Source organism: Panthera tigris, chromosome B3 (genome assembly GCF_018350195.1).
Source record: "Panthera tigris isolate Pti1 chromosome B3, P.tigris_Pti1_mat1.1, whole genome shotgun sequence".
NCBI lineage: Eukaryota > Metazoa > Chordata > Mammalia > Carnivora > Felidae > Panthera > Panthera tigris.
Window position 1 is genome coordinate 39,619,142 of NC_056665.1, and position 27,455 is coordinate 39,646,596.

At 41.1% G+C, this 27,455-nt stretch overlaps 2 protein-coding genes across 2 annotated transcripts in view; one reads left to right on the forward strand and one right to left on the reverse strand.

Moving 5' to 3' along the window:
- Window positions 1–18,814, reverse strand: part of HACD3 (3-hydroxyacyl-CoA dehydratase 3) — a 38,252-nt gene extending 19,438 nt beyond the window's left edge. The window contains exons 1-2 of the mRNA XM_042988611.1: window positions 18,578–18,814; window positions 1,449–1,491 (exon numbers count right to left, since the gene is read on the reverse strand). Of these exons, the coding sequence (XP_042844545.1) occupies window positions 1,449–1,491; window positions 18,578–18,664 (130 nt within the window). The 5' untranslated portion in view covers window positions 18,665–18,814. The remainder of the gene's footprint in view (window positions 1–1,448; window positions 1,492–18,577) is intronic.
- Window positions 18,815–24,107: 5,293 nt separating this feature from the next.
- LOC102962539 (serine/arginine-rich splicing factor 10-like) lies at window positions 24,108–25,525 on the forward strand. The gene is given in 3 exon segments (XM_042987685.1): window positions 24,108–24,125; window positions 24,128–24,749; window positions 25,210–25,525. Coding segments are annotated over 3 exon segments (795 nt in total). The 3' UTR covers window positions 25,365–25,525.
- Window positions 25,526–27,455: the final 1,930 nt, after the last annotated feature.

Below are 27,455 nucleotides of genomic sequence, written 5' to 3' on the forward strand. Positions count from 1 at the left end.
AACATCTCCCTACCAACGACAGAAAAAGGAGACGCTCACTTCTCCTTTAGCACATCCCAAAAGGAATGAAAAAGAGAAATATAATTTCCTCGGCTCATTTCTAAGAGAGGATAAATGGATCTGGGATGAAAATCCCTGGGTTGCACATTACACCATTCCTGTGCTTTGACATGGCTCCTTTCCCCAAATCAAGCAGGTGCCGTGCCTAGGTGCCAATGACTGCTAGACATCCCTTCCTCTCTAACTCTCTGACTTGTCTATCATTTGGTTCCCTCCTGGATTCTCATTCCTCATCTGGCCATATGTGGTACAACTTGCCTAATATCTGCTATATACAGGTGGCTACTGTTCTCTAGGACCATAAATTCCTTAAGGTTGAGCAGTCCATAATCTCCAACTGGCAAGATACACTTTCATCACTCAACTTCCTCTCCCAAATGTATAACACCCCAAAAATCTGAGCTGCTACAAGTGTTCTCATCTTGAAAAGCAGATACGAAAGCCAGGCTGTGCTTTCATGCAAATATACCAAGGTAGATGGAATCTCAAGTAAAGCAGAAACTCGTCAATATCCCATAACCCCAGTCTCTTAGTAATGGCATTCCAAAGAACTAGAACAAAGAGAGAGCAGGGAGAATCCCATCCCATTGGGTGACAATGAATCTGGACCTACCCTCTCAGGCTCAGCAGCATATCTGCTGACGAACTAAGGAGAAAGGAGACAGAGGCAAGTTCACAGAAACAAAGACTGTCAGAGCAGCAAAGGCTCGAGGTATCATCCAGAATGCCATGTTTCTTAAACTGGCCTTTGAGTGTACCATATCAGGGAGCTGCAAAATCTATTCAGAAAATTTCTATTTTTTGTTTTGATTATAATCTTTAAAAAAAATCATAGTCTGGATCATCTAGATGGCTACATTATAATCAACTACTGACATACAAGTTTAGCGGCTGTGTTTGTGGCCATGTTCACAGCTGCAATAGAGCCAAGTATCACTTAAAGTGACCATATTTAATTCTTAACATGTTTTCTCAAACTGGGGCCTATGGCCTGGGAGGATCCTTAGGACATATTTTCAGGTGTCCATAGGTCCTAAAGTTTGAGAAACACAGATTATAACCAAATACCTTCATCTTATAGGTCCACAGAAGGCAGTAAGTTGTCCAAGGTGATAGCGGGATTAGAACTAGAAGATAGATCTCCTGATTTCCAGCTGGGGATTCTTTCTTGCTCTATCTACTGCCTCTCCAAGAGAAAAGTGGGACTTTAAATAAGTTCTTTGACTTTTTCAATCATGTATTTCAAAACGATCTAGTTTACCCCAAGAGCAGCAGAGAGGTGAGCATCAATAGAAAGTGAATAAAACAAATAGACAAAAAGAAAAAGAAACCACCACCACGCCTCTGTAGCTGTGTAGAAAGCGGGGAGCATTTGCCCGGATACTGACCTTTGAAATGCAGCACATTTTCAGTGATGCTGATGGCAGGATTCTGTGAAAAGAGACCAAGGATGCAAGAAGGGCATTTTAATAAGAGAAAAATGAAATTAACACCGGGCTTACTTCCCTCCATCCTTCCCCCTTAGGGACTTGACCTCCTACCTACGCCTCCTCCAGAAAATACATCTAGTTGTTTATTCACAGCTCTGTACGGGATTTCTCCGTGCCTATCCGTACCCATCTGAGATTGCAGGCTTCTGCAAGAAGAACCCTAAACTGTTCTCACTGTGCAGAACTATCAGATACTGAGTCAGTTCGTTCTGCTAATGGCAAATGGCACAAGGTGCTATGTGAGGTGCTTCCAGGGAATACTCAGATCTCCAAGACTCAGTCCCTGAGCTGTGGAGGCACAGAATCTAGTGGAACAGATGAGTCATTTCCTGTGAGAAGATATCAAATAGTATCAAATAACATATGCTCAAAACCAAGAGAGTAGTAAAAAGCAGTGAGTATTATGGGCACTAATAAGAGAGCAAGCTCAAGAATCGAATGGCTGGGGCAAGTTTCACCAAAGGTGGGGCCTATAATGCAACATGAAGAGTCAATTAATTCCAACAAGTAGAGAGAAGGGCTGACAGTCACAGGGGATTGGTTCAAATTGAAATGTACAGTGCCCTCACCTCATGCTCCTCATGCTCTTAGCCCCCATCCAAACCAACACTAGAAGAGATTAAATTCTCCAAATTGTTCACTTATTCCCAGAAGTTGATACGTGCCTTTAACTTCATAAAGTGAAACTCTTTTATCAATGGATAAGAAACTACTCACCTCCTACCTCCCAGCTCAAAGTTAATAATCAGGGAGCAGCGTGTTTCCAGTGACATAACTAATTCATTTAATTTTTCCCCTGTAGGCTCAGTTCTCTGTGCTGAGAGCTCCATCATGCATTGAAGGAAACCGACAAGACAGAGAGAAGGTTGGAGAGGGGGTATACTCATGGGGAGTGGGAGCCTGCAGGGTCTATTCACAGCCAAGAGTGTTAAGAAAAGGGAAAGAACGAAGGCTGGGGTAGGTGGGGGCGAGCAACTGGGCTGAGCTTTATGTTAAGAACCTCCCTAGTGGGAGTACAGACTTCAGGCTGAGATGCTCACGGAAAGGAGCTAAAAATCTAGATGATCTTCTCTTTCACAGGAAGAGGCAGTTAGGAAACCTCAGTAAAAGAGGCTACACTTCCAGGGACATAGTCCCTCAGTAATGGAAACAGGGTTTTGATATAGCTGTTCTCATTAAATCTAAAGTTCTAGAATGTCTGGAGGTAAATTTCCTACCGAGGTCACTTCTTGCCCAAACTGGGTATGTTTCCTATACTCTAAATCACTTGGAAGGAAAAATGAATAAAATTGAATCAGCAGCCAAAAAACTACTAACAAACAAAAGTCCAGGACCAGATGGCTTCACAGGTAAATACCAAACATTTAAAGAAGAGTTAATACCTATCTTTCTGAAACTATTCCAAAAACTTGGAGAGGAGAAACGCTTCCAAACCTATTCTGTGAGGCCAGCATTACCATTATACCAAAACCAGAGAAAAGAGATTATACACACACACACACACACACACACACACACACACACACACACACACAATTACAGACCAATATCTCTGATAAATACAGAAACAAAAATTTTCAACAAAATATTAGCAAACTTAAATCAACAGTACATTAAAAGGATCATACACCATGATTGAGATTGATTCCAGGGATGCAAAGATGTTTCCATATACTAAAATCAATCAACATGATACACCACATTAACAGAATGAAGGATAAAAGCCACATACATGATCATCTCAATAGATAAAAAAACCATCTGACAAAATCCAACATCCAATGATAAATACAATGATATAATTTATCATCTTTATGATTAAACTTCTCAACAAAGAGTGTACAGAGGGAATACACCTCAACATAAAAAAGGCCATATAAGACAAACTCATAGCTAATGTCATACTCAATGATGAAAAGCTGAAAGCTTTTCTCTAAGATCACAAAGACAAGGACACCCACTGTCCCCACTTTTATCTAACATAGTACTGGAAATCAGACTAAATAAATAAATAAATAAATGGCATCCAAATTGGTTAAAAAAAAGAAGTAAAATTGTCACTATTTGCAGATAACATGAAGCTAATAAATACAGAAAATTCTAAAGACTCCACCAAAAAAACTACTAGAATTAATAAATGAATTCCATCAAGTTGCAGGATACAAAATCAATATACAGAAATCTGCTGCATTTCTATACACTAATAATGGACTATCAGAAATGGAAATTAAGAAAACAACTTCATTTACACTTGCATCAGAAAGAATATAATACCTAGGAATAAATTTAACCAAGGAGGTAAAAGACCTGGATTCTGAAAACTGTAAGACACAGGTGAAAAAAATTGAAAGATGATGTAAATAAATGGAAAGATATTCCAGGCTCATAGATTGGAAGAATTAATATTATTAAAATGCCCATACTACCAATAACAGTCTACAGACTAAATGCAATCCCTATCAAAATACCAATGGCATTTTTCACAGAACTAGAATAAATAATCCTAAAATTTGTTCAGAGCCACAAAAAGACCCCAAATAGCCAAAGCAATTTTGAGAAAGAAGAAGAAAGCAGGAGGCATCATGCTGCCTGATTTCAAACTATACTACAAAGCTATAGTAACCAAACAGTAGAGTACTGGCACAAAGATAGACACAGATCAATGGAACAGAATAGAAAACCCAGAAATAAACCCAAGCTTCCATGGTCAATTAATCTATGGCAAAGGAGGCAAGAATATGCAATGAGAAAAGGACAGTCTCTTCAATCAATGGTGTCAGGAAAACTGGACAGCTACATGTAAAAGAATGAAACTGGACCACTTTCTTATACCGTATACAAAAATAAACTCAAAATGGATTGAAGATTTAAATGTAAGACCTGAAACAATAAAACTTCTAAAAGAACACATAGGCAGTAAATTCCTGGACATTCATCTTTGAAATACTTTTTACATCTGTCTTTTCAGGCAAGGACAGCAAAAGCAAAACCAAACAAATACATCACACCAGAAAGCTTTTGCACAGTGAAGGAAACCATTAACAAAACAAAAAGGCAACTTACTGAATGGGAGAAAACATTTGTAAGCGATATATCCCATAAGGGATTAATATCCAAAATATATCAAGAACTCATATACAACTCAACACAGAAACAAAATCCAATTTAAAAAAGGGGCCCAGGATATGAATAGACATTTTTCCAAAGAAGACATACAGATAGCCAACAGACACATGAAAAGATGCTAAACATTACTAATCATCAGGGAAATGCAAATCAAAAGTACAATGAGATTATCATGTCACACCTGTCAGAATGGCTATTATCCAAAAGAAAAAAAACAAAACAAAACATCTTGGTGAGGACGTGGAAAAAAGGGAGCCCTCATGTACTGTTGGTGAGAATGTAAATTGGTGCAGCCACTATGGAAAACAGTATGGAGTTTCCTCAAAAAATTAAAATAGAACTACCATACAATCCAGCGACTCTTCTTCTGGGTATTTATCCAAAAAAAAAAAAAAAAAGAAAAAAGAAAATACTTTGCTAAGATTTAAGAACTTTTTAAATGTTTGTTTATTTATTTATTTTGAGGGGGAACAGGGCAGAGAGAGAGAGAATCCCAAGCAGACTCTGCGCTGTCAGTGCAGAGCCCGATGCAGGGCTGATTCTACGAACCGTGAGATCATGACCTGAGCTAAAATCAAGAGTCAGACACTCAGCCAAGCCCCTGTCAACTACAATTTTTTAAAAAAAGAATATAAATTTCCTGCCAACCTCTACTTTGTTGCATCTCTCAAGCTTTGAATTATTATTTTCATTATCATTCAGTCTAACATATTTTCTAATATTCATTACTGTTTCTTTCTTGATACATGGGTTACTAAGAAGTGTTTAATTTCCAAAATACATGAGATTTTCTAATCATCGTATTATCAATTTCTACCTCAACTGCATTGTGGTCAGAGGATATTCTCTGTGTGATCTGAACCCTCTCAAATTTGTGGAGACTTGCATTAGGAAGCAGTATACAATCAAATCGTGTAAATGTTCTGAGTGTACTTGAATGTGTGTTCTAGAATTGTTAGACACAGGGTTCTACATATGTCTACTGGGTTTACTGGTAACTATTTACTCACATAATCTATATCTTTACTGAATTTTACCTTGTTATTCTATCAATTACTGAGAAATCACACTACTGTAAACGTCTATTTCTCCTTGTACTTCTGTTACTTTACATAATACTGAAGCCACGTTAGTTACCTACAATACTGTTTTGCCTTCCTGGTGAACTGAAACCTCTATCATTATGAACTGACCATTCAATCTCTAAAAATACATTTTGTCTAAAATTCTTATCTGATATCAGCATCGCTATACCACAGGGATCCGCATTTGCTTCTGCCAGGCACCTATGGGCTCTACCAATTGAGACCACTTTAAACTAAATTCATGACTTGAGGATTTTTAGATCTCCAAAACTGTACAGTGTATTTGAGCTACATAATCTTTTAAGAGCCAACTAATGATTTTAACTCTTCAAGGACCTTTTCCTCCACTTTACTCAGTGCTAATAAGACATCTGGGGAGGAGGGGATGGGATGGATTTACTTCTAGGTCATCGCTACCCTAAGAGTATAGTCCTCTGAAGTAGTTTGTGCAAAGAAGGGTTTCCTGTTACATATTGCATATTCGATGGGCTTTGGTCTTATTCTGTCCCCTGCACTCTGTCGGGCAAAGTTCAAGTGTACTCAGTTGAGCAAATGTTCTCAGGGCAAAGCAGTTTCTATATTCGGCTTTACCAGAATTCCCACTTTAATTTCTAACCTGTTCACTCTTTGATGATTTTAAGATTTTCAGATTTTCACTGAATATTTTTAGTTGTTTTTAGGATCTGCACAACCTAGCCCATCTTTCACTAGAGAAAAATTGTACTTTTACTTATGAAAAGAGGAGTGGTTAGGGAAAAGGGTAAAAGGTGACTCTGAAGTTAGATGGACCTGAGTTCAAATCCTAATTACACCACTTTTTATTTCTATCATTCACTTTCAAATCCATAGCAACTATTTTTTTTTAACTTTATTTAGAGAAGGAGCGCGCGCGCGCGCGCGCGCACACACACACACACACACACACACACACACACACACGTGAGTGGGGGAGGGGCAGAGAGAGCGGGACACAGAGGATCTGAAGTGGGCTCCGCACTGACGACACAGAGTCCAACACGGGGCTCAAACTCGCGAACCTGAGATCATGACCTGAGCCAGTTCAAGACTCAGACGCTTAACCAACTGAGCCACCCAGGCACCCCAGCAGCCATCATTATTTTTAAAACAACAGTAACACCACTTTTTTCACAAAATTGTTGCAAGAATTGAACAGTAACATGCACAGTCTGGCAGCTAGTAAGCACTCATATTCCGGTTGCTTTTCTTCCTCTGACTAGAATGCCCTTCTAAGCTTCCTTATCTGTTGAATACTATTCATCTTTCAAAGTCCAGGCCAAATATTAATTCCTCTTCTCTCCTACTCACCTCCAACATTAATAGTTTCCTTACTACTTTGTCTTTATTGTCATTATAATAATTGTCACACTGTTCTGTAATTATTGTTTATTGGTGCATGGGCCCCTCTAGACTTGAGCTCCATGATGGCAGGGGCTATCTCTTATTCATTTCTGAATTCCTACTATCTCAACAACTAGTGAACTGAAGTTAAATCAATGCATCCCATTTTCATAATTTCTGACAGAGCTACAGAGTTCAGGGAACTATCTGCTACCTAAGCCTTTAGACATTTAGATCTCATTTAAACCATTCGTATTTCATTTTGCACGTGTGTGATTAATATATGCACAAAAAAGTTACATAGCAACCATGGGGCTGCTATCTTTAAAAGGGACTGTTTCCAAAATCAGCCCTTGGCTGGCATCTGGGAACCTGGCTTTCCTCCATCACCTAACAGTTGGTTCACTGTGCCTAGATTGTGCTTACAATGTGATTAATGGTGAACACCAACTTTCCTTCTGGGAGTCTACAATTTTGGTACATGGATGCTGCATCTGTAAGGGGCTTCCATGGACAGAAACATTACATAAAAGTCACTGCATTTTTCACTGCTGGGAAACAGAGCAACTCAAGTATACAACCTCACAGGAAAGAGGAGGATGAGGAGCCCTGTGCGTGGATTTCTCCACGCTCCACTGTGTTTTTATCCTTTGCTGATCATATACCCTTTCACTGTCATAAACCTTAGCCAGGAGTACAACCATATGCTGAATCCCATGAGTCCTTCTAAGTGAATTAGCAAACATAGAGGTGGGTGTTGGGCATCCGTGCCAAAAAGCGTCTCAACCCAGTGTTTTATTTTGGAAATTTTTAAGTTCACTTTAAAAAGTGAGGGGAAAAAAAAGAGTGTAATGAATACTCATATGCCATTCATCAATTGCTTGTATTTAATCACACTTGCTTTTTCTACTACATGATTTTTCTGAATCATCTCACAATGAGTTGCAGACATCGTGACGCTTCACCCCTAAACATTTGAGCACGCTTCTTCTAAAAAGGACGATGTTCTCCTACATACTTACCACAATTTTCTCACACTGAAGAACAAAAATTCTGTATCATCTAACAACCAGTTTATATTCAAACAACTGTCTGAAAAAAACGTTTACTTGTTTCAGTTCTCTACTGTAACGCAAAACTTGGAGGCTTGAAGCGAAACTATGCAGGTTGACTGGGCTCAGATGGATGGCTCCCCGGGATGCTGGCTAGGCCTATATATAGTATTGGGCTGAACATCCACTCACATGGCTCAGAGTTGATGTTGCTTGTCATCTGGGAGTTCAGCTAGGGCTGCTGACCAGAGTACCTGTGTGTGTGACCTCTCTCTGTGATCTGGGTTTCTTACAGTGGGGCTGCTGAGTTCTGGGAAGGAATGTCTCAATAGCAAGTGTTCTAAGAGAGAGAAAGCATAAGCTGGCAGTTCTCTTAAAAAAAGTTAGGTCTGGAACTGACTGCAGCATCACTCTGCAGCATTCTACTAGTTAAGCTGCCACAGGACCTGTCCAGATTCAAAGGAAGAGAAAATAGAGTCCACTTCTCAACTGAGCTCTTGATATGGGTGCCTTTAAACCACTACTACATGTATACTTTAAAAAAAAAAAAAAAACAATCCAGAATCCAATCAAGGATCATAAATCCCATTTGACTGTTTAATGCCTATCTTAACCTAATACAGACTTCTACTTTTATTATGTTTAATCCATGCCAGTTGTCTTAGAAAATATATCATGTCCTGGATTTGTCTGTACATTCCTTCATATTAATCGTTTTTGACAAGAATACTTCATAAGTGATATAGGCACTTCTTTTTTTTCTTTTTCTTTTTTCTTTTTTTTTTTTTTTGATATGGATACTTCTTAAGGTATCATAACAAGAGGCCAATACTGTCATATGGGTGATACTAAGTTTGATCATTTGATTAAGAGACGGGGACTGCCAGAACCCTCTACTGTAAAGGTACTTTTTCTTTTGCAATTAGTAAGTAATCTAACTGTCATCTCCTATTCTCTAACTCTTTCCTCCAGCTGTCACCCACTGTTAATCCTTGCCTGATTTGGAGGCTCCACAACGATTTTCTAATTCAATCATTCCTTCATTTTTTTTTTTTAAGCTGGCATTCTTGTGTAAGGAAGAGCTTTTTTCCCCTTTCTCTCTCCCTTCCCTCTTTTATTTTAAATTGAAATTTTTATTGAGATCATTGTAAATCTACATGCAGTTATAAGAAATAACACTGAGAGATCCTTTGTACTCTTTGCCCAGGTTCTCCCAATGATATTTTACATAATTATACATTGTATACATATTGTACATAACATACATAATTATACGTATTGTATAATATCACAATCAGGATATTGATATTGATACAATCCACTCAACTTCTTCATAGTTTCCCTGTTTAACTTGTATTCATTTGTGTGTATGTGTGTGAGTTCTATACAACTTCACTACAAGTATAGGTTCTTCTATCCATCACAGTCAAGATACTGAACAGTTACAGATCCCTGGTGCTTAACCACGCCTACCTCCTGTCCCCTTCCCCCAGCCTCCCCCATAGCTCCACCTTCATTTCTTTTTGACTATCACTATGAACTGGTGGATCTTCTTTTTTACTCCTCTCTACCAAAATCCACTACTATTCTTATTCTTTTTGATGTTCAAATTATCACAAATTTGGCCAGTGGAAATCTCTTCAAACTGGCTGCTATGTTATTCTGACTTGACCTTGTAGCCTTTGAGGATGTTGTACTTTTCTCTAGCACAGACTTATAATACTCTGCCATTTCTTCAAGGAGCCTTAGTGCATTTAGTGGGAAATGGTAATTCAGGAAACAGGATCTGGCACATTGAGGTATACTCCATGCTCATTTTTAGTGTCTAGCTAGGAATTTTTAAAATCACATTGTCATATTTAAATTTCCAATTCATGGGGCGCCTGGGTGGCGCAGTCGGTTAAGCGGCCGACTTCAGCCAGGTCACGATCTCGCGGTCCGTGAGTTCGAGCCCCGCGTCAGGCTCTGGGCTGATGGCTCGGAGCCTGGAGCCTGTTTCCGATTCTGTGTCTCCCTCTCTCTGCCCCTCCCCCGTTCATGCTCTGTCTCTCTCTGTCCCAAAAATAAATAAAAAACGTTGAAAAAAAAAATTAAAAAAAATAAATAAATAAATTTCCAATTCAAATTTACTATTATAGAGCTTCTCATCTTCTGTCACTCAACATTTTTATCTTTTTACTTACTGTGAAAATCTTGGTTCCTAATAGCATTGACCTATTTACTTATTTGTGTGATCCTCAAAAAGTTTCTGAATTATATATCTATTTTTACTTACAATAAACCTACTGAGTAAAGTGTAACATTTTTTTGCAGTTCTTTTTGTTCTCAGAATGTATTCTACTGAAGAACCAGAGTACTGTGTTCAATCGTTACTTGCATTAACTTACTCATCTGGATGGCTATGGTATCCACTTGAAATATAGTTAGGTCCTTTTGATTCTACTTTTGAATTTCAAGATTTGCCACTGTATTCTTTTTTATTGAGTTCTATTTTTGAATACGTAAAATACTCACATTGTCCAAAAGTCAAACTTTGTAGAAATGTATCTTCAGAAGTCCTGTCTTAAAGCTATCTCCCTCTACCACATTCCCGCTCACCACCTATAGGTAACCATTTCAGTAGTTTCCGGTGAATCTTTCCTTTATACGTATGCGTACATGTCTTCCAAAAAATAAGTAAATACACCCAGATATTCTTGTATCCCTTTCATTCTACATTAAAGGTAGCATATAATATACATTCTCACATACCTGCTTTTTTCACCTAACCCAATCCTCACCAGTTCATAGAGACCTCACTTGTTCTTTTTACAGCTGCATTATATTCAATTGGGTAAACATAACAGTACATATCCCTGTCAATCTCCCTTTTTGGAATCCAAATTCTACTTACACTTTAAAACGCGGGGCGCCTGGGTGGCTCAGTCGGTTAAGCGTCCGACTTCAGCTCAGGTCATGATCTCACAGTCGTGGGCTGGAGCCCCACATCTGGCTCTGTACTGACAGCTCACAGCCTGGAGCCTACTTCTGATTCTGTGTTTCCCTTTCTCTCTGCCTCTCCCCTGCTTGTGCGCTCTCTAAAAACAACGCAGCTCAAGGCCCACATCTTTTAGAAAGAAAGACTTCCTCTTATCTCTGAACTCCAAAATGCTGCACCACTGATTTCTCCGCCCATCCCTTCCCCCCTCCCAGAAAAAACTTCTTTAAAGGTTATCTATAATCATTACTTCTTCCTCACCATAAACTTACTCTTAAATCTACTCTGATCTAGCCTCCATCCCTGCCATTCCACTGAAACTGTTATTATCAAGATCAATAACCTCCATGCTGGCAAATCCAGTAGACATGTTCAACCTGTGAGCATCACTGGACACAGCTGAATACACCCCACAGAAACACCCCTATCCCCTGGCATCTAGAATATCACAGGACACTGGGTTTTATGCCTCACAGGCTACTCCTTCTCTATCTTTTGCTGTTCTTTCTCCTCTGCTCAACTTCTAAATGGCTGAGTAGCTCAGGACTCAACGCTGGGCTGCTTCCTATCTCCACCAGTTTTTTTGTTTTTAATTTTTTTTAACGTTTATTTATTTTTGAGAGAAAGAGAGACAGAGTATGAGCAAGGGAGGGGCAGAGAGAGAGGGAGGCACAGAATCCGGAGCAGGCTCCAGGCTCCTAGCTGTCAGCACAGAGCCCAACATGGGGCTCAAACTCACGAACTGCGAGATCATGACCTGAACCAAAGTCAGACACTTAACTGACTGAGCCACCCAGCTGACCCTCTTCCAGTTTTTAATGTCTATCAGTTTTCTGTCATAAACTGGCATCGGGCCAAATTACACCCACAATATTTTATATGGCCTGCAGAAATTATTTTTCTTTTATTTATGTATTAATTTTTCATCTGAATTAACCAGCAAGTACTTCCCACCCAGGGATTCTGCAGGAGCTGTTCCCTCTCTCTGTGACATTCAGTCCTCATCATTTTGCATGGCTTCTTCACATTTAGGTCTCTGCTCACATGACACTTTCTCAGACAGCTTCGCTGACAACCCAGTCTGAGGCGGTTCACATGATACTTTCTCCTATTTGTCTTGTTTGGCTTTCTCCGTAACATTCACTATTAGCTCAAACTATTCGATGAACTTGTTTACTTCTATTATCACTCTTCCACCACCACCAGTGTCAGCACATAAACTTCATAAGAGGAGGGACCTCCGTCTGCCTTGGCTCATGCCCAAGTCCCAGAATCTGAGTCTAGAAGACTCCCAAGCACACAGTAGGCATTTACATACATTTGTTCAATAACTTCAGTGTAAAACTATGACTTTTTTTCATTAAAAAAAATCTGGATTTCCAGCTTCTCTTCCACAAATTAGAGAATTAGATGCCAACCTCAGATCTGCATTCTTGCACAACAGTAGCTCCCTCTGTAAGATGAACCCTATTCTCTCCAACTGACCACACTCCCCACCCAGCTCACTTCACATTTACTGGCACTCACTATATGCCAGATATCGTTTAAAAAATTTTTTTTAAGTTTATTATTTATTTTGAGAGAGAGAAAGAACACACACGAGCAGGGGAGGGGCAGAGAGAAGGGGAGCGAGAGAGAATCTCAAGCAGGCTTCGTACTGTCAGTGCGGAGCCGGACTCGGGGCTCAAACCCACGAACCGTGAGGTCATGACCTGAGCCGAAACCAAGAGTCCGACACTTAACCAACTGAGCCAACCCAGGTGCCCCTGCCAGGTATCATTTAAAGTGTTTCACATTACTAGCTCACACGCAGAAACACACAAAGCCCTATAAAATAGATACTATTACAACGATTTTACAAATGGGAAACTAAGGCTTACAGAGGCTTTGTAACTTGCCCAGGATAACAAGATCAGCAAGTGGCAAAACCGAGATTCAAATCAAGGCAAAAAGAGACACCCAGGCTCCTAATCGCTACGCGGTATTTTGGGCATTTGAGTTGGTAACCTCTGATCTACAGTCTCTACCTGGGTGAGCTCATCCTGTCTCAGGAATTTAAATACTACAACTTATTAGCTGACAACTCCAAACTCTGCCATATTTCAGCAATTCTGAAGTGCACATTTTTTTCACATTTAAAATCTCTAAAATCAGGATGTATACTACCATAGATAGTGGCACCTTACAAGTGCTCTGGTAAAGTGGCAGCCATGACGTGGTTGTCACTGCCTGAACCTGTGAATTTGGCTATTGTCCCAGATGGCATGGCGACACGGGTGTAACTCAGTTTTTCAGTCAACAAACCACTTGCAGGCCATCTGAGGAAGGAGTAGGAGTCCTGATTCTATTCTGGAAATGTTCTGTTGACGTCTTCTGGTAACATCAAGAAGTGCCCGCATCAAAAGTTATAAATAGGTCCTGATGACTTGAAAAAAACAATGCTCATGTAGAGCACTCTCTCAGAAATGCTGCATTTCTGGTCCTCTTAATGGCACAGAGGATGATACCATGTGGAAAGCAGGGACAGTGACATCTCTGAGCTGAAGGTGATTCAGAAGAGTGAGTCCTAAAATATGAAGATGGTTTAGAAATAATTTCACTCATTTATTTTGCTTAAACTTACACGTACAGAAGAGTGAACTATATATATAATGATATTTAGGACTTTTAAAACTGTTTTTAAAAAAAGAAAATAAGCAGCCCTGACAGCTGAAACTGATCTGACATTCACAGCTAGATCTCAAAATTATTACAAGCTGTTCTAAAGCTCACAGCAAAGCCATTTTTGCTCTCCTACACAAATAGTCTCAAATAAAACCAGCTGACCTCAGGTTTCTCTGAGACCATGATAAAATGACACAAAGTAAGGTCAACTCATAATTTTGTCTAAGAACAGGTCACTATGCCATCCACAAAGTATCCAATCATAGAAATGTCCCCATTTTCTACAGCATCCAATCTAAAATGAATCCCTACTTCCTTAGACCCTTTCCCAAACATCCAACCAAAGCCCAAATCCTATTATCACTTATTTCTAACACCCCCTTACTGAGATACCGTACCCAAGAGTCCCCAATACGTGTTCTCCCTCGTTGAAACAAGCAATAAAGCCACTTGTTAAAACAAGGTGTTTCTGGTGGTCTTTAACAGAGGGGGACTTGTATAAAAATGTCCCATTGCTGAACAATCTCACCAACAGCCGATAATGTTAGACTTTTCATCTCTCCCAATCTAAGAAATATCGGTTTACTAACAAACACTATCCCTTCAATTTACATGTCCCTGATTATAACTAAGATCAAGCATCTTCTCAGGTATACTGGCCATACTTGTTTCCTTTTACTCTGAATTGCTTATATTTTCTGCCCCCTTTTTAATGGGTAATATGTCTGTTCCTAATTGATCTGTAGTGGTTCTTTATATATTTCCGACGTTAATCGTTTGTCGGTGATATGTGCTGTAAATATCTTCTTCAGGTTTGTCTTAAATTTGTTAATCTTTAGGGTTTATGCTTTGTGTGTCTTATTTAACACATTCTTCTCTGGTCCAATACGGTAAAGACAGTCTCCTCTATTTTCTTTTAGTAGTTTTGCTTTGCATTCAGGTCATTAACCCACCTGGAATTAACTTTTGTGTATGACATAAGGCAAGATCTTATTTTATCTTTTTGCTATCTGTGTTTTGTTGTTGTTGTTGCCATTGCTGTTGTTGTTTGGGGGTTTCTTATTTTTTATTTTGGAGAGAGAGAGTGTGTGCAAACAGGGGAGAGGGGCAGAGGGAGAGAGGGAATCTTAAGCAGGCTCCTGACCTGAGCCAAAATCAAGAGTCAGATGCTGAACAGACTGAGCCACCCAGGGGCCCCTCATTTTGTTATCTGGATTACCAATCATCCCCAAATAATTTCCCGAATTGTTCATCCTTTCCCCTATTAATACGCAAAGCCACCTCTGTCGTACAATACGTATGATACCATATACGGATAACTCTGCTAATAGACTCTACCTTGTTCTACTGCTCTTTGGTTTCTCTCATCTAAGGTTTAACATCACAATATAATCCCTTTCATTTGAATAGCAAACTAGAATTTACAAAGCACTTTCAAATCCATGATCCAATTCAAACTTCAAAACAATCCTATGAATGAGGGGTATTCAAAATTTGTGTGAAGAACCTGAGACACATAAGGGTTAAGTGAATTATCCATGGCCTCTAGACGGTAGGTAGAAGAGCAAGAACCCAACCTCATGTCTTCAGTTACCACTCTTTCTACCAGACTGTCTATCAACTAAGGACAACAACAGTATCTGCCAAACAGCTCCCGAACAGAGGTATGCACTTTGTTCCCATATAACTTTAAAACAAACAAAAACCTTGATAAATGAACAAATGCTCTAACAACTATAGTTGCCGTGGCTGGCACAAACCTGTATGTTATGCTTATCTTGAAAGTAAACTCTGTTGTGAAAAGGACTCTGCCCTAGCCCCCTGGACTCCAGCTGGCATCTTTGCTACTGCTTACCTCAAACTCAGACAATGCTGCAGTTGAAGCCTTTACTGTATACTATTCCTCCTCACATCAGTAGTGGTTTCTCCGCAGCCACTAACCCTGTACCTCCAAAGACAGAATGGAGACGTGAAAACTGGACAGTTCTTTGTGTCTCAGAAAGGGAGGGGAGGGGAGCTGCTGCCCCCAAATTGGAATTCAACACGAAAACTCACTAACCTAGAAGCTGTGAAACATGCCAGAAAGCAGGGAGCAACAGAGAGCTGTCCAAAAACCCAGCACCTAGCTTAATGAGATAAGAGTAGTAGGCAGGCTGCAAATGGTTTTCACTGAATAAGTGCATTGCTTCACTCGGACCCTGAATCACAGGTCCACAGCCCTGCACTGGGCAGTTAAGTGAGAAATTAAAAAGAAAGAGCAGCCCCTGACATTCAGAGGGTGGCCTGTCACAGCTTGGCCACATTATTCTCCTATTAGGCATAATGGCACAGAATACCAACCTCGGACAAGGTTATTATGAAACGTTAATGAAATGAGACAAAGGTCATTTCATAATTTTGGGTAAGCACAGATAAAAACATGGCCACTACGCTACCCACAAAATACCAGACACCCTTTCTCTCTTGGCCAAAATGAGTGACTGCTTCTTCTCTACCAATTACTTTTATTCTTTTGCTAGTCTTTCCTCCCAACAGATAAGATGTATGCAGATAACCAACCACAGAATTGTCCCTGTTTTCTGACAGCATCCAAATCCTACAATCAGTTCCAATCCCCTTAATGAGACACCATTGTCCCCCATGGGCTATACTCTCCTTGCTGGAATGAATAATAAACCCAACCTGTTCAACTAGAGGTGTTTCTCTGGCAGTCTTTGGCTGTCATGCATTGACACGGTACAAGTCAGAAAACCCAAAAGTTTATGCCTTTCTCTTTCTGGAAAGTTCTTCCAATCTCAGTTTGAAAAGAACACTTCATCTCATTTCTGAAGGTCATGTCTAACTAAACAAAAGAGAGGTAACAAATTCCTTTAACACCAGGTTAAAGGAGACCTGGTTCATAGTCAACTCTAATTCTACCAATAAACATACCCATACACAAAACTTTTTGTTTGTATAAGATAATATGCTTCTTCTAGACAGTATGCCCTTGGAAGGCTGAGACTATCTGACTCATCTTTATAAATCTCTAGTACCCCACACAAGGTAGAGGATTTCTTTTACGAACGGTACTAACATGTTGCTTTTGGAGGAAAAATGTATTCTTTCCCAAACATAAAAGGATTCTCTATCCAAAAGAAACTTCATTTTCTTCCTCCACCTTTACATTTCCTTATCTATAACACATTTCAAATGTAAACTTTTCGTGTTTCTAAACATACGAAGTGTGATGAACATGTGTTCATACTTCTTAACTAAGAGGTTGAGATCTCTTAAGACAAACATAAGTATGATGCATTCTTTCATTTGTCCAACTAATTTCTATTTCTTTCCACCACCACCCCCCATGCCCTTAAAACACCTTTAGTGTTTGCAGCTTCAAAAGTATCCCAGAATAGTACATCCTTATTACATGATAACATCTAGAGAGGACAGGGCCTGAGTTTAACTGGTCTACATAATGCTTGACTAAATACTTTTTAACAAGAGACTGTCATAACTAACACACATTCCACACTCATTGAGTGAGAACCCTCTCCAAATGGGGACTTTGATTCCCATCAACAAAGATTTTGTTTCCTTCTTTATTACAACACCATGAAGAGCACAGAACATTTACTCATCTTCTGACGCAAAAATATAATTCAGTCTGGTTTAATACATTAAATGACACACCATGCAATGTCACATCCTATTTAAAGGCATTCTGGCCAGTATTGTCTTTATCTTTCAACGGGAAAACAGGTTTAAATTCCAGAAACAGATTCAATTCAACAAATTCAAATCTACACTGAAAGAGCACCTACGCGCACTTCACAAGACAATATGCCAGGCAGGCAGAGGGACAGAAGCACAAACGCCTGACTCAGAGGCAGTGAGCTGAGTGGAGTGAAGGAGGTTACAAATTGCCATAGATATCAGGGAGAAGTAGGGAGTAAGGATGACTGGAGAAAGAACATTCCAGACTGAAAACTCCAGTTTCTCAAAGACTGGAATCCTGGATGCTCTGGACAGAGGCAGGGGCTACACAGGTCCTGGGATCTCCACCATTTAGGAGGCAACAGCTTGTTCATGGAGGAGGCTAAGGAAATCAAACATAAATGTTCGATGTAACTTAATTTTTAAGTTCTCTATGCAACTCCTCAAACCGGAGCTCATAGCCTTCAGAATGGGGTGGGGGGGAATCACTTTCTCAGGGTCCCCCGGATTTTTAAATTAAAATTAACAAGAAGGATTTCCATCACTGAACGGTTGGAAGGTGGGTGTGGCCCCTCCGGGGCAGCGGCGGGCCGTGTGAATGTCGGACAGGCCCAGCTGGACCTCTCAGGCGAACGCCAGGCGTCCTAGCAAGCCACGGTCACTCTGAACCCCTGGCCCAACGAGCTCATCCCACGTCTCCAAGGGCCTTGGCGAACTCGAACCCCGGCGGCCAGGCCTCCAGGGCCGGGCTCGGGCTCCATCAGGCCTCAAACTGCGAACAAAGAGAAGGCCCGGGCAGCCTCTGAGACCCGCGCAGTACTCACGCAGCACCCGAAGGTACCTGCAGCCTTCAGGGGGTCGCGCCCCAGGCCCGTGGTGTGCGGGTGCGCCTCGACCAGGGCCAGTCCCTGCCCGGGCCTGGACGCCGAAAGTGCACCGCGTCGCCGAACCCGTTGGTGCACTGCAGGCTCTCCAGCGCGCACTGGGACAAAGAGAGTGGCGGGGATCGGCGGGTCCCGGGAGCTGCGACCCCGCGTTCGTCCCGCCGCCCGCAGCGGCCTTTACCTGTACGTCACTCAGCTCCACGCGCAGATACAGCTCGCGGTGTCGCTGAGCCCAGTAGACGTGAGGCGTCAGCACCTGATTCTCCATGGCCACACCGCACGGGGCGCGGGGAGACTGATCGCTGCGCCTCGCTGCCTCGGAGAGTGAGAGACTGGTGCCGGTCGAACGCAGGCCACAAACCCCTGCGCTCTTGAGCGCCGGCAGCCGCCAACCTCGAGACACCCCACGCTCGCAGGCTGCGCCTGCGCAATGACGGGGGAGGGGGACGGTGGCGCGAGCTCTAGACCTTGGCGCGAGCAGGGCGGGGGCGGCACGGGGCGCAGAAGTGGGAAGGGGCGGGCCCAGCACGAGTGACGCCAGAGCTTGATACAGCGGTTTGGGGAGTTGGGAGTCAGCAGGTGCATGCAAGGCCCTTTCCCCTCTTCTCCGGGGCGATGTTTTAAGATAGGCTTAAAAATGAAAAGTCCCGGAGACTCATAAAGAACTAATCAGCGTGAGAAAGGGATTGGGACTGATGTATCTGGAAGATCGCCCCGTTCTATCACCTATTTATTTCAACGTTTACTGAGAGCCTATTAATTGCGCTGGGCTTCGAAGCTAAACACTGGAACTAAAGCAGTAAGACACAGTCCCTGCTGTCTCGAAATCCTGTAATTACAGACACAATAAGAATGATGATATTATAGGGGAAGGAGCATGGGAAGAGGGTGGAAAGGTGTTCTAAGAGGGAAGAGTAAATGTAAAGGCCCGAAATTTTCAGCGCAGTCTCATAGAACTTTATGCGGTGATAGAAATGGTTCCATTCTGCGCTGTTCGATTTTGGTAGCCACCAGCCACATGAGACTTTGAGTACTTGAAATGTGGCTTGTGAGACTGAGAAATTGAATTTTCTATTTTATTTACTTCTAATTAATTTATTTTTTAATATGTATTCAGTTTTGAGAGACACAGTGTGAATGGGGGAGGGGCAGAGAGAGAGGGAGATACAGAATCTGAAGCAGGCTCCAGGCTCTGAGTTGTCAGCACAGCGCCCACAGACCGGGAGATGATGCCCTGAGCTGAAGTCGGAAGCTTAACTGACTGAGCCACTCGCGCCCCAACGTCTAATTAATTTAAACAGCGACATAATAGTGGCTATCCTATTGGCCAGAGCAGGAGACTTTTCTCTCTTAAAGTAAGGGACCCAGACTAGATACAGCACTAATTTATGTCTAATTTAAGCTATCTTGTCTGTATCCACTTTCATCCCTAAGTCTGCTGCAGTGAAGAGTTTAATAGGAAGCAACATTACTATGAAAACCAGAAGTCTGGGACAAAAATGAGACTTATAATTCAGTTCTGTTGGCACCTATTTATTTAGCAAAGTGCTCAGCACAGGGATCCAGAGATGAAGAGCTATGAGACAGGCTCGGGGCGCCTGGGTGGCTCAGTCATTTGAGCTTCCGAGTTGGGCTCCCGACATGATCTCACAGTTCGTGAGTTCCAGCCACTTGTCAGGCTCTGTGCTGACAGCTCAGAGCCTGGAGCCTGCTTCGGATTCTGTGTCTCCCTCTCTCTGCCCCTTCCCTGCTAATGCTCTGTCTCTCTCTGTCTCTCAAAAATGAATAAACGTTAAAAAAAAATTTAAAAAAAAGAAATGAGACAGGCTCTTGGGAAACAATTCAGGGGTGGATCACATAAAATACAGAGGGTTTTACATATGGTGAATGTGCTGAACTTACAAAGGCAGGAAGGTGGGAAATGAGGGTTTTGGAAACCAATGGGTGGACATTTGAGAGTGAATCCTTAAAAGCTGGACAGTGAAATGTGAGAAGGAAATTTGATAGAGAAAGAAGCAGAGGTAGGATAGCGGAAGCATAGAGCCAGAGTCCAAAGGTGAAGAGCTATGGAAGGTTCTGTGTACTGGGGGTTAAGGACATAGAGAATAGAGGTCACCCTGGATCTGGAAAGGCAGATGGGAAATGAAATAGGAAAGTCTTTGCTTCAGTCAGGTGTTTGTACTATGCCCCACAGACACATGGGGGTCAGAGAAGTTTGTTAAACTGGAGCCAAATCAAATATGTGCTTGGCAGGTCCACCTGTCAGTGAGGAGGAACTGGTAATAGACAAACCTGTTGGAGGTGAAGTAATCTGCTGGGTATGGGGGATGGTGAAAGCAATAAACTTGATAGTCTTGAATTTTAAAAATGCTTTTGAAATGGTAAACGTGTTTTTATTGCATGGCCTTTAATACAATGCAGACCCAATATAGGGCACTTTTTTTTTAATGTTCATTTATTTTTGAGAGAGAGAGAGAGAGCAAGTATGAGTGGGGGAGGTGTAGAGAGGGGTGACAGAGGATCTGAAGTGCGCTCCACACTGACAGTAGAGAGCCCGATGCAGGGGTTCAAACTCATGAACTGTGAGATCATGACCGGAGCTGAAGTCAGACACTCAGGTGCCCCCATTTATAGGGCATTAAAAAAAATTGAGGCATACAGGAAATGAGCAAATTTTAAATGTTTAGCTTAAGCTGAATATTTACTTACATTTATATCTGTGTAATTAATTACCACCTAGATCAAGATCCGGAACATTTCCAGCATCCCAGGGGTTCTTTCATATCAATACACCTTTGCCTCCCATCTCTCCTCCCCCACCCCCAAATTTCTATGCTGACCTCTCTCACCATAGAGTAGCTTTTGTCAGTTCTTGAATTTCATATAAATGGAATGGTTTTTGTTGGTATCTGCAGTATTGCATTTCATTGTATGAATATACCACAAATTATCCATTCTCTTGATGAAGGACATTTGCATTGTTTCCAGTTTTTAGCTATTATAAATAAATAATGGGATGCAATCAACATTTATGTAATTATCTTTTAGTGTATAAATGTGCTTAATTCTCTTGGATAAATACATAGGAGTAGAAATGCAAGGTCATAGAGTAGGTGTATGTTGAGCTTTAGTAGATAAGCAGTTTGGGGGTTTTTTGGTTCCTGGTTTTGTTTTGTTTTGTTTTGTTTTTCGTATAGTTGACACAGGAGATAAGCAGTTTTACAAAGTGTTCTGATCAATTTACATACTACAAGTAATTCTTGAAAGTTCTAGTTGCCTTATATCCTTGGTATTTTCAGTCTTTCTAATTTTAGCCATTCTGGTAGGTGTGTAATAAAAAATAAAATCATTTCAATCCAGCATTCTTGAAACCTGAGGCTTATCAGCTGACCTCCATCCAAGATGAGAGCTATTGATAAGCAAGAAGAATGAATCTGGACATTTTGCTTCAGGTCCTCCTTAAGAAAGATACAAAGGAAGAGGGCCTATGCAGCCTGGTTCAACTGAACACCAGTAATGTACTGGAAACTTCTCTGGGCCTGAGTTTCCATATCCATCAAATGAGAGTGTTAGACTCCATCCTCTCTGATGATCTTACTGGCTATTTCTAAATTTTCCTGCAAGGAGGCCAGCTCTTGTGGACTCCTCTCTCCAGGGGAAATCCATGAAGAAAAAAATTGAAATGGAGAGGGTACTGAGTAGCATCAGGGTAAACTATAAAACAAAAAGATAGCAGAGGGTACAAAAAGGCAGACCCAAGCAGCACCGCCAAGCTTAAGTAAGTAGGGCTAAGGGTTTTATGATAATACTAGTCAAATAAAAATGCAAATTAAGTACTTTCTGTGTGTCCTGCCTTCTAGATGTAGCCTTCCTAGCCCCAGGGCCAGGGCCATCTCTCCCTTCTCAGGCCACAGGAAGCATTTGCTGAGTGCTTGCTACCGATGAAGCATGTATTCAGTGCTTAAGGCTGTTTTCTGGCTTTGGACAAAGGATCATGCACATTCTCCTTATTCACCTTTTTACAAAATCTTCTGTTCGTGGAAGAAGTTTTAGAAAATGAAGTGTAGAATTTGGCTGTTTTGTGCCTCACCCAGAATCACCCAGCTAGATATCCTTTTTTTTTTTTTTTTTTTTTTTTAATGTTTATTTTTGAGAGGGGGGAGGCGGGGCAGAGAGGAAGGCAGAGGATCCGAAGGGTGCAGGGCTGGAACTCACAAACCGTGAGATCATGACCTGAGCAGAAGTCAGTCGCTGAACTGACTCAGCCACCCAGGTGCTCCTAGACATCCTTAACCAAAATCATGTTTGTCTATCTAGACAGCACAAAGCTGAAAGTGGAGCTGGAGACTCACTGGGTCAATCCAGGCACACACTGGGGCATCGTTTGAACCCAGTTAGTAGATCTGTAACCTCCTAGCTATTCCAGGAGGGTGGGCCTTGCAGCCAATCATTGACAGAAAAAAAAGAAAAAAGAAAAAGAAAGAAGACCCTTCCCCTTAATCTATAGTTCAGAAAAAGGTACAGAATGACCCCACCTCAGGCTCAACCTTACTTGGGTATGGGGAGTGGCCTTTCCACCCTCTTCAGTTTGATCTGCCTGATAAGTCCTGGTTCTCTGAACCGCATACATGGTTGCAGGTGCAGACAGTTGGTACGCTACCGTTTGTATTAAAAATAGTGGAATAGTGGGAGGAATAATGACCTTTCTATCTATCTATCTATCTATCTATCTATAGTATTTGTTTTTATATCAAGGAAACTGGGTGAATTGGAGGAGCAGGATAGGAGAATCTTTTTTTACTATAGACCTTTCCATTTGTCAAATTTGGGGTCATGTGAGAGTATTACCTACTCAAAAACTTAAATATGGAAAAGAAAATCAGCAGGAAAGGCCCTTTTTTGTTATTGCAGCTTGGTCTGTGCTAGTCCCCAGAAGGTACAAAATATGGGGGAAGTGGAAAAATAAACTTTAGCCCACCATATCCTGCAATCAACTGTTACTAGGGTGTTCATTATATGCTTATAATCTGTTTCCTCAACTAGATTATAAATCTCTCTAGAATACAGACTGCCTCCTTTTGGTACCCTATAGCATGTAGCACAATGTGTTTCAGAAAATAGATGCTTAAAATACATTTGTGGACAATAATGCCCAGTGCTAGAAAAGTTTTAGTGAAATTGGCACACCCATGCTGACTGTAGCTAAGAGCAATATACAATCGTGGGATCATTTTGGAAAACAGTTGTGCAATATGTAGCAAATTCCCCTCTGGGGTCTTTGTTCTAAAAATAACTTCAAGAAAGGAAGAAGTATATATGAAGATGTTCATGGTGTTACAGGGTGAAACACTGGAAATTACACAAGGAGAATGACCAATGAAGAAACAATACAGCAGCGCAAAATGGTGAATTAGAAACTAATAATATTTGGGGCGCCTGGGTGGTTCAGACGGTTAAGCGTCTGATTTCATCTCGGGTCATGATCTCATGGTTTGTGAGTTTGAGCCCCGCATCAGGCTCTGTGCCCACAGCTCAGAGCCTGAAGCCTGCTTCGAGTTCTGTGTCTCCGGCTCTCTCTGCCCCTCCCCCACTCACACTCTGTGTCTTTCTCTCTCAAAAATAAACAAACATTGGGTCTGAGGATCCGCCGCTGGATCCGCGGACGGTTTAGTGAGCCCGTTAGTGCCCCTGCCGAGACTCACGTGGCCGTCATGTCCCGCTACCTGCGCGCCCCCCACCCCCCAACACGTCTCTGTTCCTAAGGAACGTGGCCGGCGATACCAGGTCCGAAGATTTACGACGAGAATGTGGTCCTTATGTTCGTATAGTTGATGTGTATGTTCCACTCGATTTCTATACCCGTCGTCCAAGAGGATTTGCTTATGTTCAATTTGAGGATGTACGTGATGCCGAAGACGCTTTGCATAATTTGGACGGAAAATGGATTTGTGGACGCCAAGTTGAAATACGGTTTGCACAGGGGGATCGGAAGACTCCAAATCAAATGAAAGCCAAGGAAGGGAGGAATGTGTACAGTTCTTCACGCTATGATGAGTATGACAGATACAGACGTTCTAGAAGCCGAAGTTATGAAAGAAGAAGATCAAGAAGCCGGTCCTTTGATTACAACTATAGAAGATCTTATAGTCCTAGAAACAGTAGACCGGCTGGAAGACCACGGTGCAGCAGAAGCCATTCCGACAATGATCGATTCAAACACCGAAATCGATCTTTTTCAAGATCTAAATCCAATTCAAGATCACGGTCCAAGTCCCAGCCCAAGAAAGAAATGAAGGCTAAATCACGTTGTAGGTCTGCATCTCACACCAAAACTAGAGGCACCTCTAAAACAGATTCCAGGGGCGCCTGGGTGGCTCAGTCGGTTAAGCGGCCGACTTTAGCTCAGGTCACGATCTCGCGGTCTGTGAGTTCGAGCCCCGCGTCGGGCTCTGGGCTGATGGCTCAGAGCCTGGAGCCTGCTTCCGATTCTGTGTCTCCCTCTCTCTGACCCTCCCCCGTTCATGCTCTGTCTCTCTCTGTCTCAAAAAAAAAAATAAATAAATAAATAAACATTAAAAAAAAAAATTAGGGGCGCCTGGGTGGCACAGTCGGTTAAGCGTCCGACTTCAGCCAGGTCACGATCTCGCGGTCCGTGAGTTCGAGCCCCACGTCAGGCTCTGGGCTGATGGCTCGGAGCCTGGAGCCTGTTTCCAATTCTGTGTCTCCCTCTCTCTCTGCCCCTCCCCCGTTCATGCTCTGTCTCTCTCTGTCCCAAAATAAATTAAAAAAAAAATTAAAAAAAAAATAAAACAGATTCCAAAACACATTATAAGTCTGGCTCAAGATATGAAAAGGAATCAAGGAAAAAAGAACCACCTAGATCCAAATCTCAGTCAAGATCACAATCTAGGTCTAGGTCAAAATCTAGATCAAGGTCTTGGACTAGGCCTAAGTCCAGTGGCCTCTGATAGTATAAACCTTGATATTTTTAGGCATGTATCATTCATTTACTCATAGTTTGGTTTACTTAAATTATCAGGAATACAATGTTGCAATGACGCTTAAAAAAAACACTTGTCAGTTTTCCCTGTACCAGGCAAATGGTTATAATTAAAATGATATGCTGTTGAGAAGCCACTCTTAAGAGTCCAGTTTGGGGGCGCCTGGGTGGCTCAGTCGGTTGAGCGACCGACTTCGGCTCAGGTCACGATCTCGCAGTCCGTGAGTTCGAGCCCCGCGTCGGGCTCTGTGCTGACAGCTTAGAGCCTGGAGCCTGTTTCGGATTCTGTGTCTCCCTCTCTCTCTGCCCCTCCCCCGTTCATGCTCTGTCTCTCTCTGTCTCAAAAATAAATAAACATTTTAAAAAAAAAAAAAAAAAAAAAAAAAAAAAGAGTCCAGTTTGTTTAATGTTATGGGCAGCTACCAATCTGTGGTTTCTCTGTATATTTTTGTAAAGATTCTCATCTTTTTATGCTTGAAGTATTGGTGAAAAGATGTTGGTTGACCATAATTTGCAACATTGTCTTATTAAAAATAAACTTTCATATCCATATTTGCTAGAACTGTTAACCTAGAAATGTAGCTTGCTAATAAGATAGAATGATACAAAAGTGAGTTGTAGCCACAGTACAACACTGACTGGTCAGACACATTAAGGTTCAGGGTGGACCTTTTTGTCTTGTTGAGATGTTTAGGCCCGTGATAATAATAGTTAATTTATGACAGTGTGGAATAGTTCTTTTGTTAACCCCACTGTCTTGGGGAATGATGCCAACTGGGTTAAGTAGGATTTGGGGGACGATTGAGTGTTTGGACCGAAACATGGAGCCTTCGCTGCTTTTTCCTGTTTTCTATGAAGAGTTGGAACATATAAACACGGGAAGAACTCAAACCTTAAAATTTGAGCAGGTCAATGATGGCAGAAATAATTTCAAGGGGAAAAAAAAATGCTCTCATGTAGTTACTCTAAACTTTATGGAGCATTGTTGGTCGTATCGCTTACTTTTCTTACTGCTGTTAAAAAAAGCAGCAAGTAAATTGTTTCAAAGTAGGTTTTGTTTATGCAGATGCATAGTGTAAAACTGAATTTTGATGCTTCTAGCACTCGGCCTGTGCGTTTGTATCAAAATTTGCCTGCTACTTTATGAAGGAGGCTTGTTCTTCACACTTCAGTGTATTTCATGTGAGGCAAGTTGGAGGAGAACACTCCCACTCTAGGTGATTCTGTGGTGCCATGAAATTTAAACTATCTTGGAAAAAGAATTTTCAGTAGGAGTCTCATCTCTTGAGTTTGATTATCAATGTAGTACCTGGCAGTACCTGACTAAAACAAAACAAAACAACAATAAAAACCCCAATACCCTAACCACTTATAATTTTTAGCATTTTTCTGAGAGATCTTTTGGGGACAATAAAAGGGACATATCCAATCTCATTTCAGAATAAAATTTCATCTTTAAAATTTTAGATTGCTTGCTTGCAGGTATAAGTAAATATTGTGGGGAAACGATTCCTTTTAGAGGATTACTTTTTTTGATTTTGGTTTTAGTAATATAGGCCTTGCCTGTAAAGAACAAAAGATGGTTTTTAAATACTGTTTGTGGAATGTGTTTAAAGGATTGATTCTAGAACCTTTGTATATTTGATAGTATTTCTAACTTTCATTTCTTTACTGTTTGCAGTTAATATTCGTGTTCTGCTATGCAATCATTTATATGCACGTTTCCTTAATTTTTTTAGATTTTCCTGGGTGTATAGTTTAAACAACAAAAAGTCTATTTAAAACTGTAGCAGTAGTTTTCAGTTCTAGCAAAGAGGAAAGTTGTGGGGTTAAACTTTGTATTTTCTTTCTTATAGAAGCTTCTAAAAAGGTATTTTTATATGTTCTTTTTAACAAATATTGTGTACAACCTTTAAAACATCAATGTTTGGATCAAAACAAGACCCAGCTTATTTTCTGCTTGCTGTAAATTAAGCAAACATGCTATAATAAAAACAAAATGAAGGAAAAAAAATAAAAAAATAAACATTCAAAAAAATTAAAAAAAAGAAACTAGTAA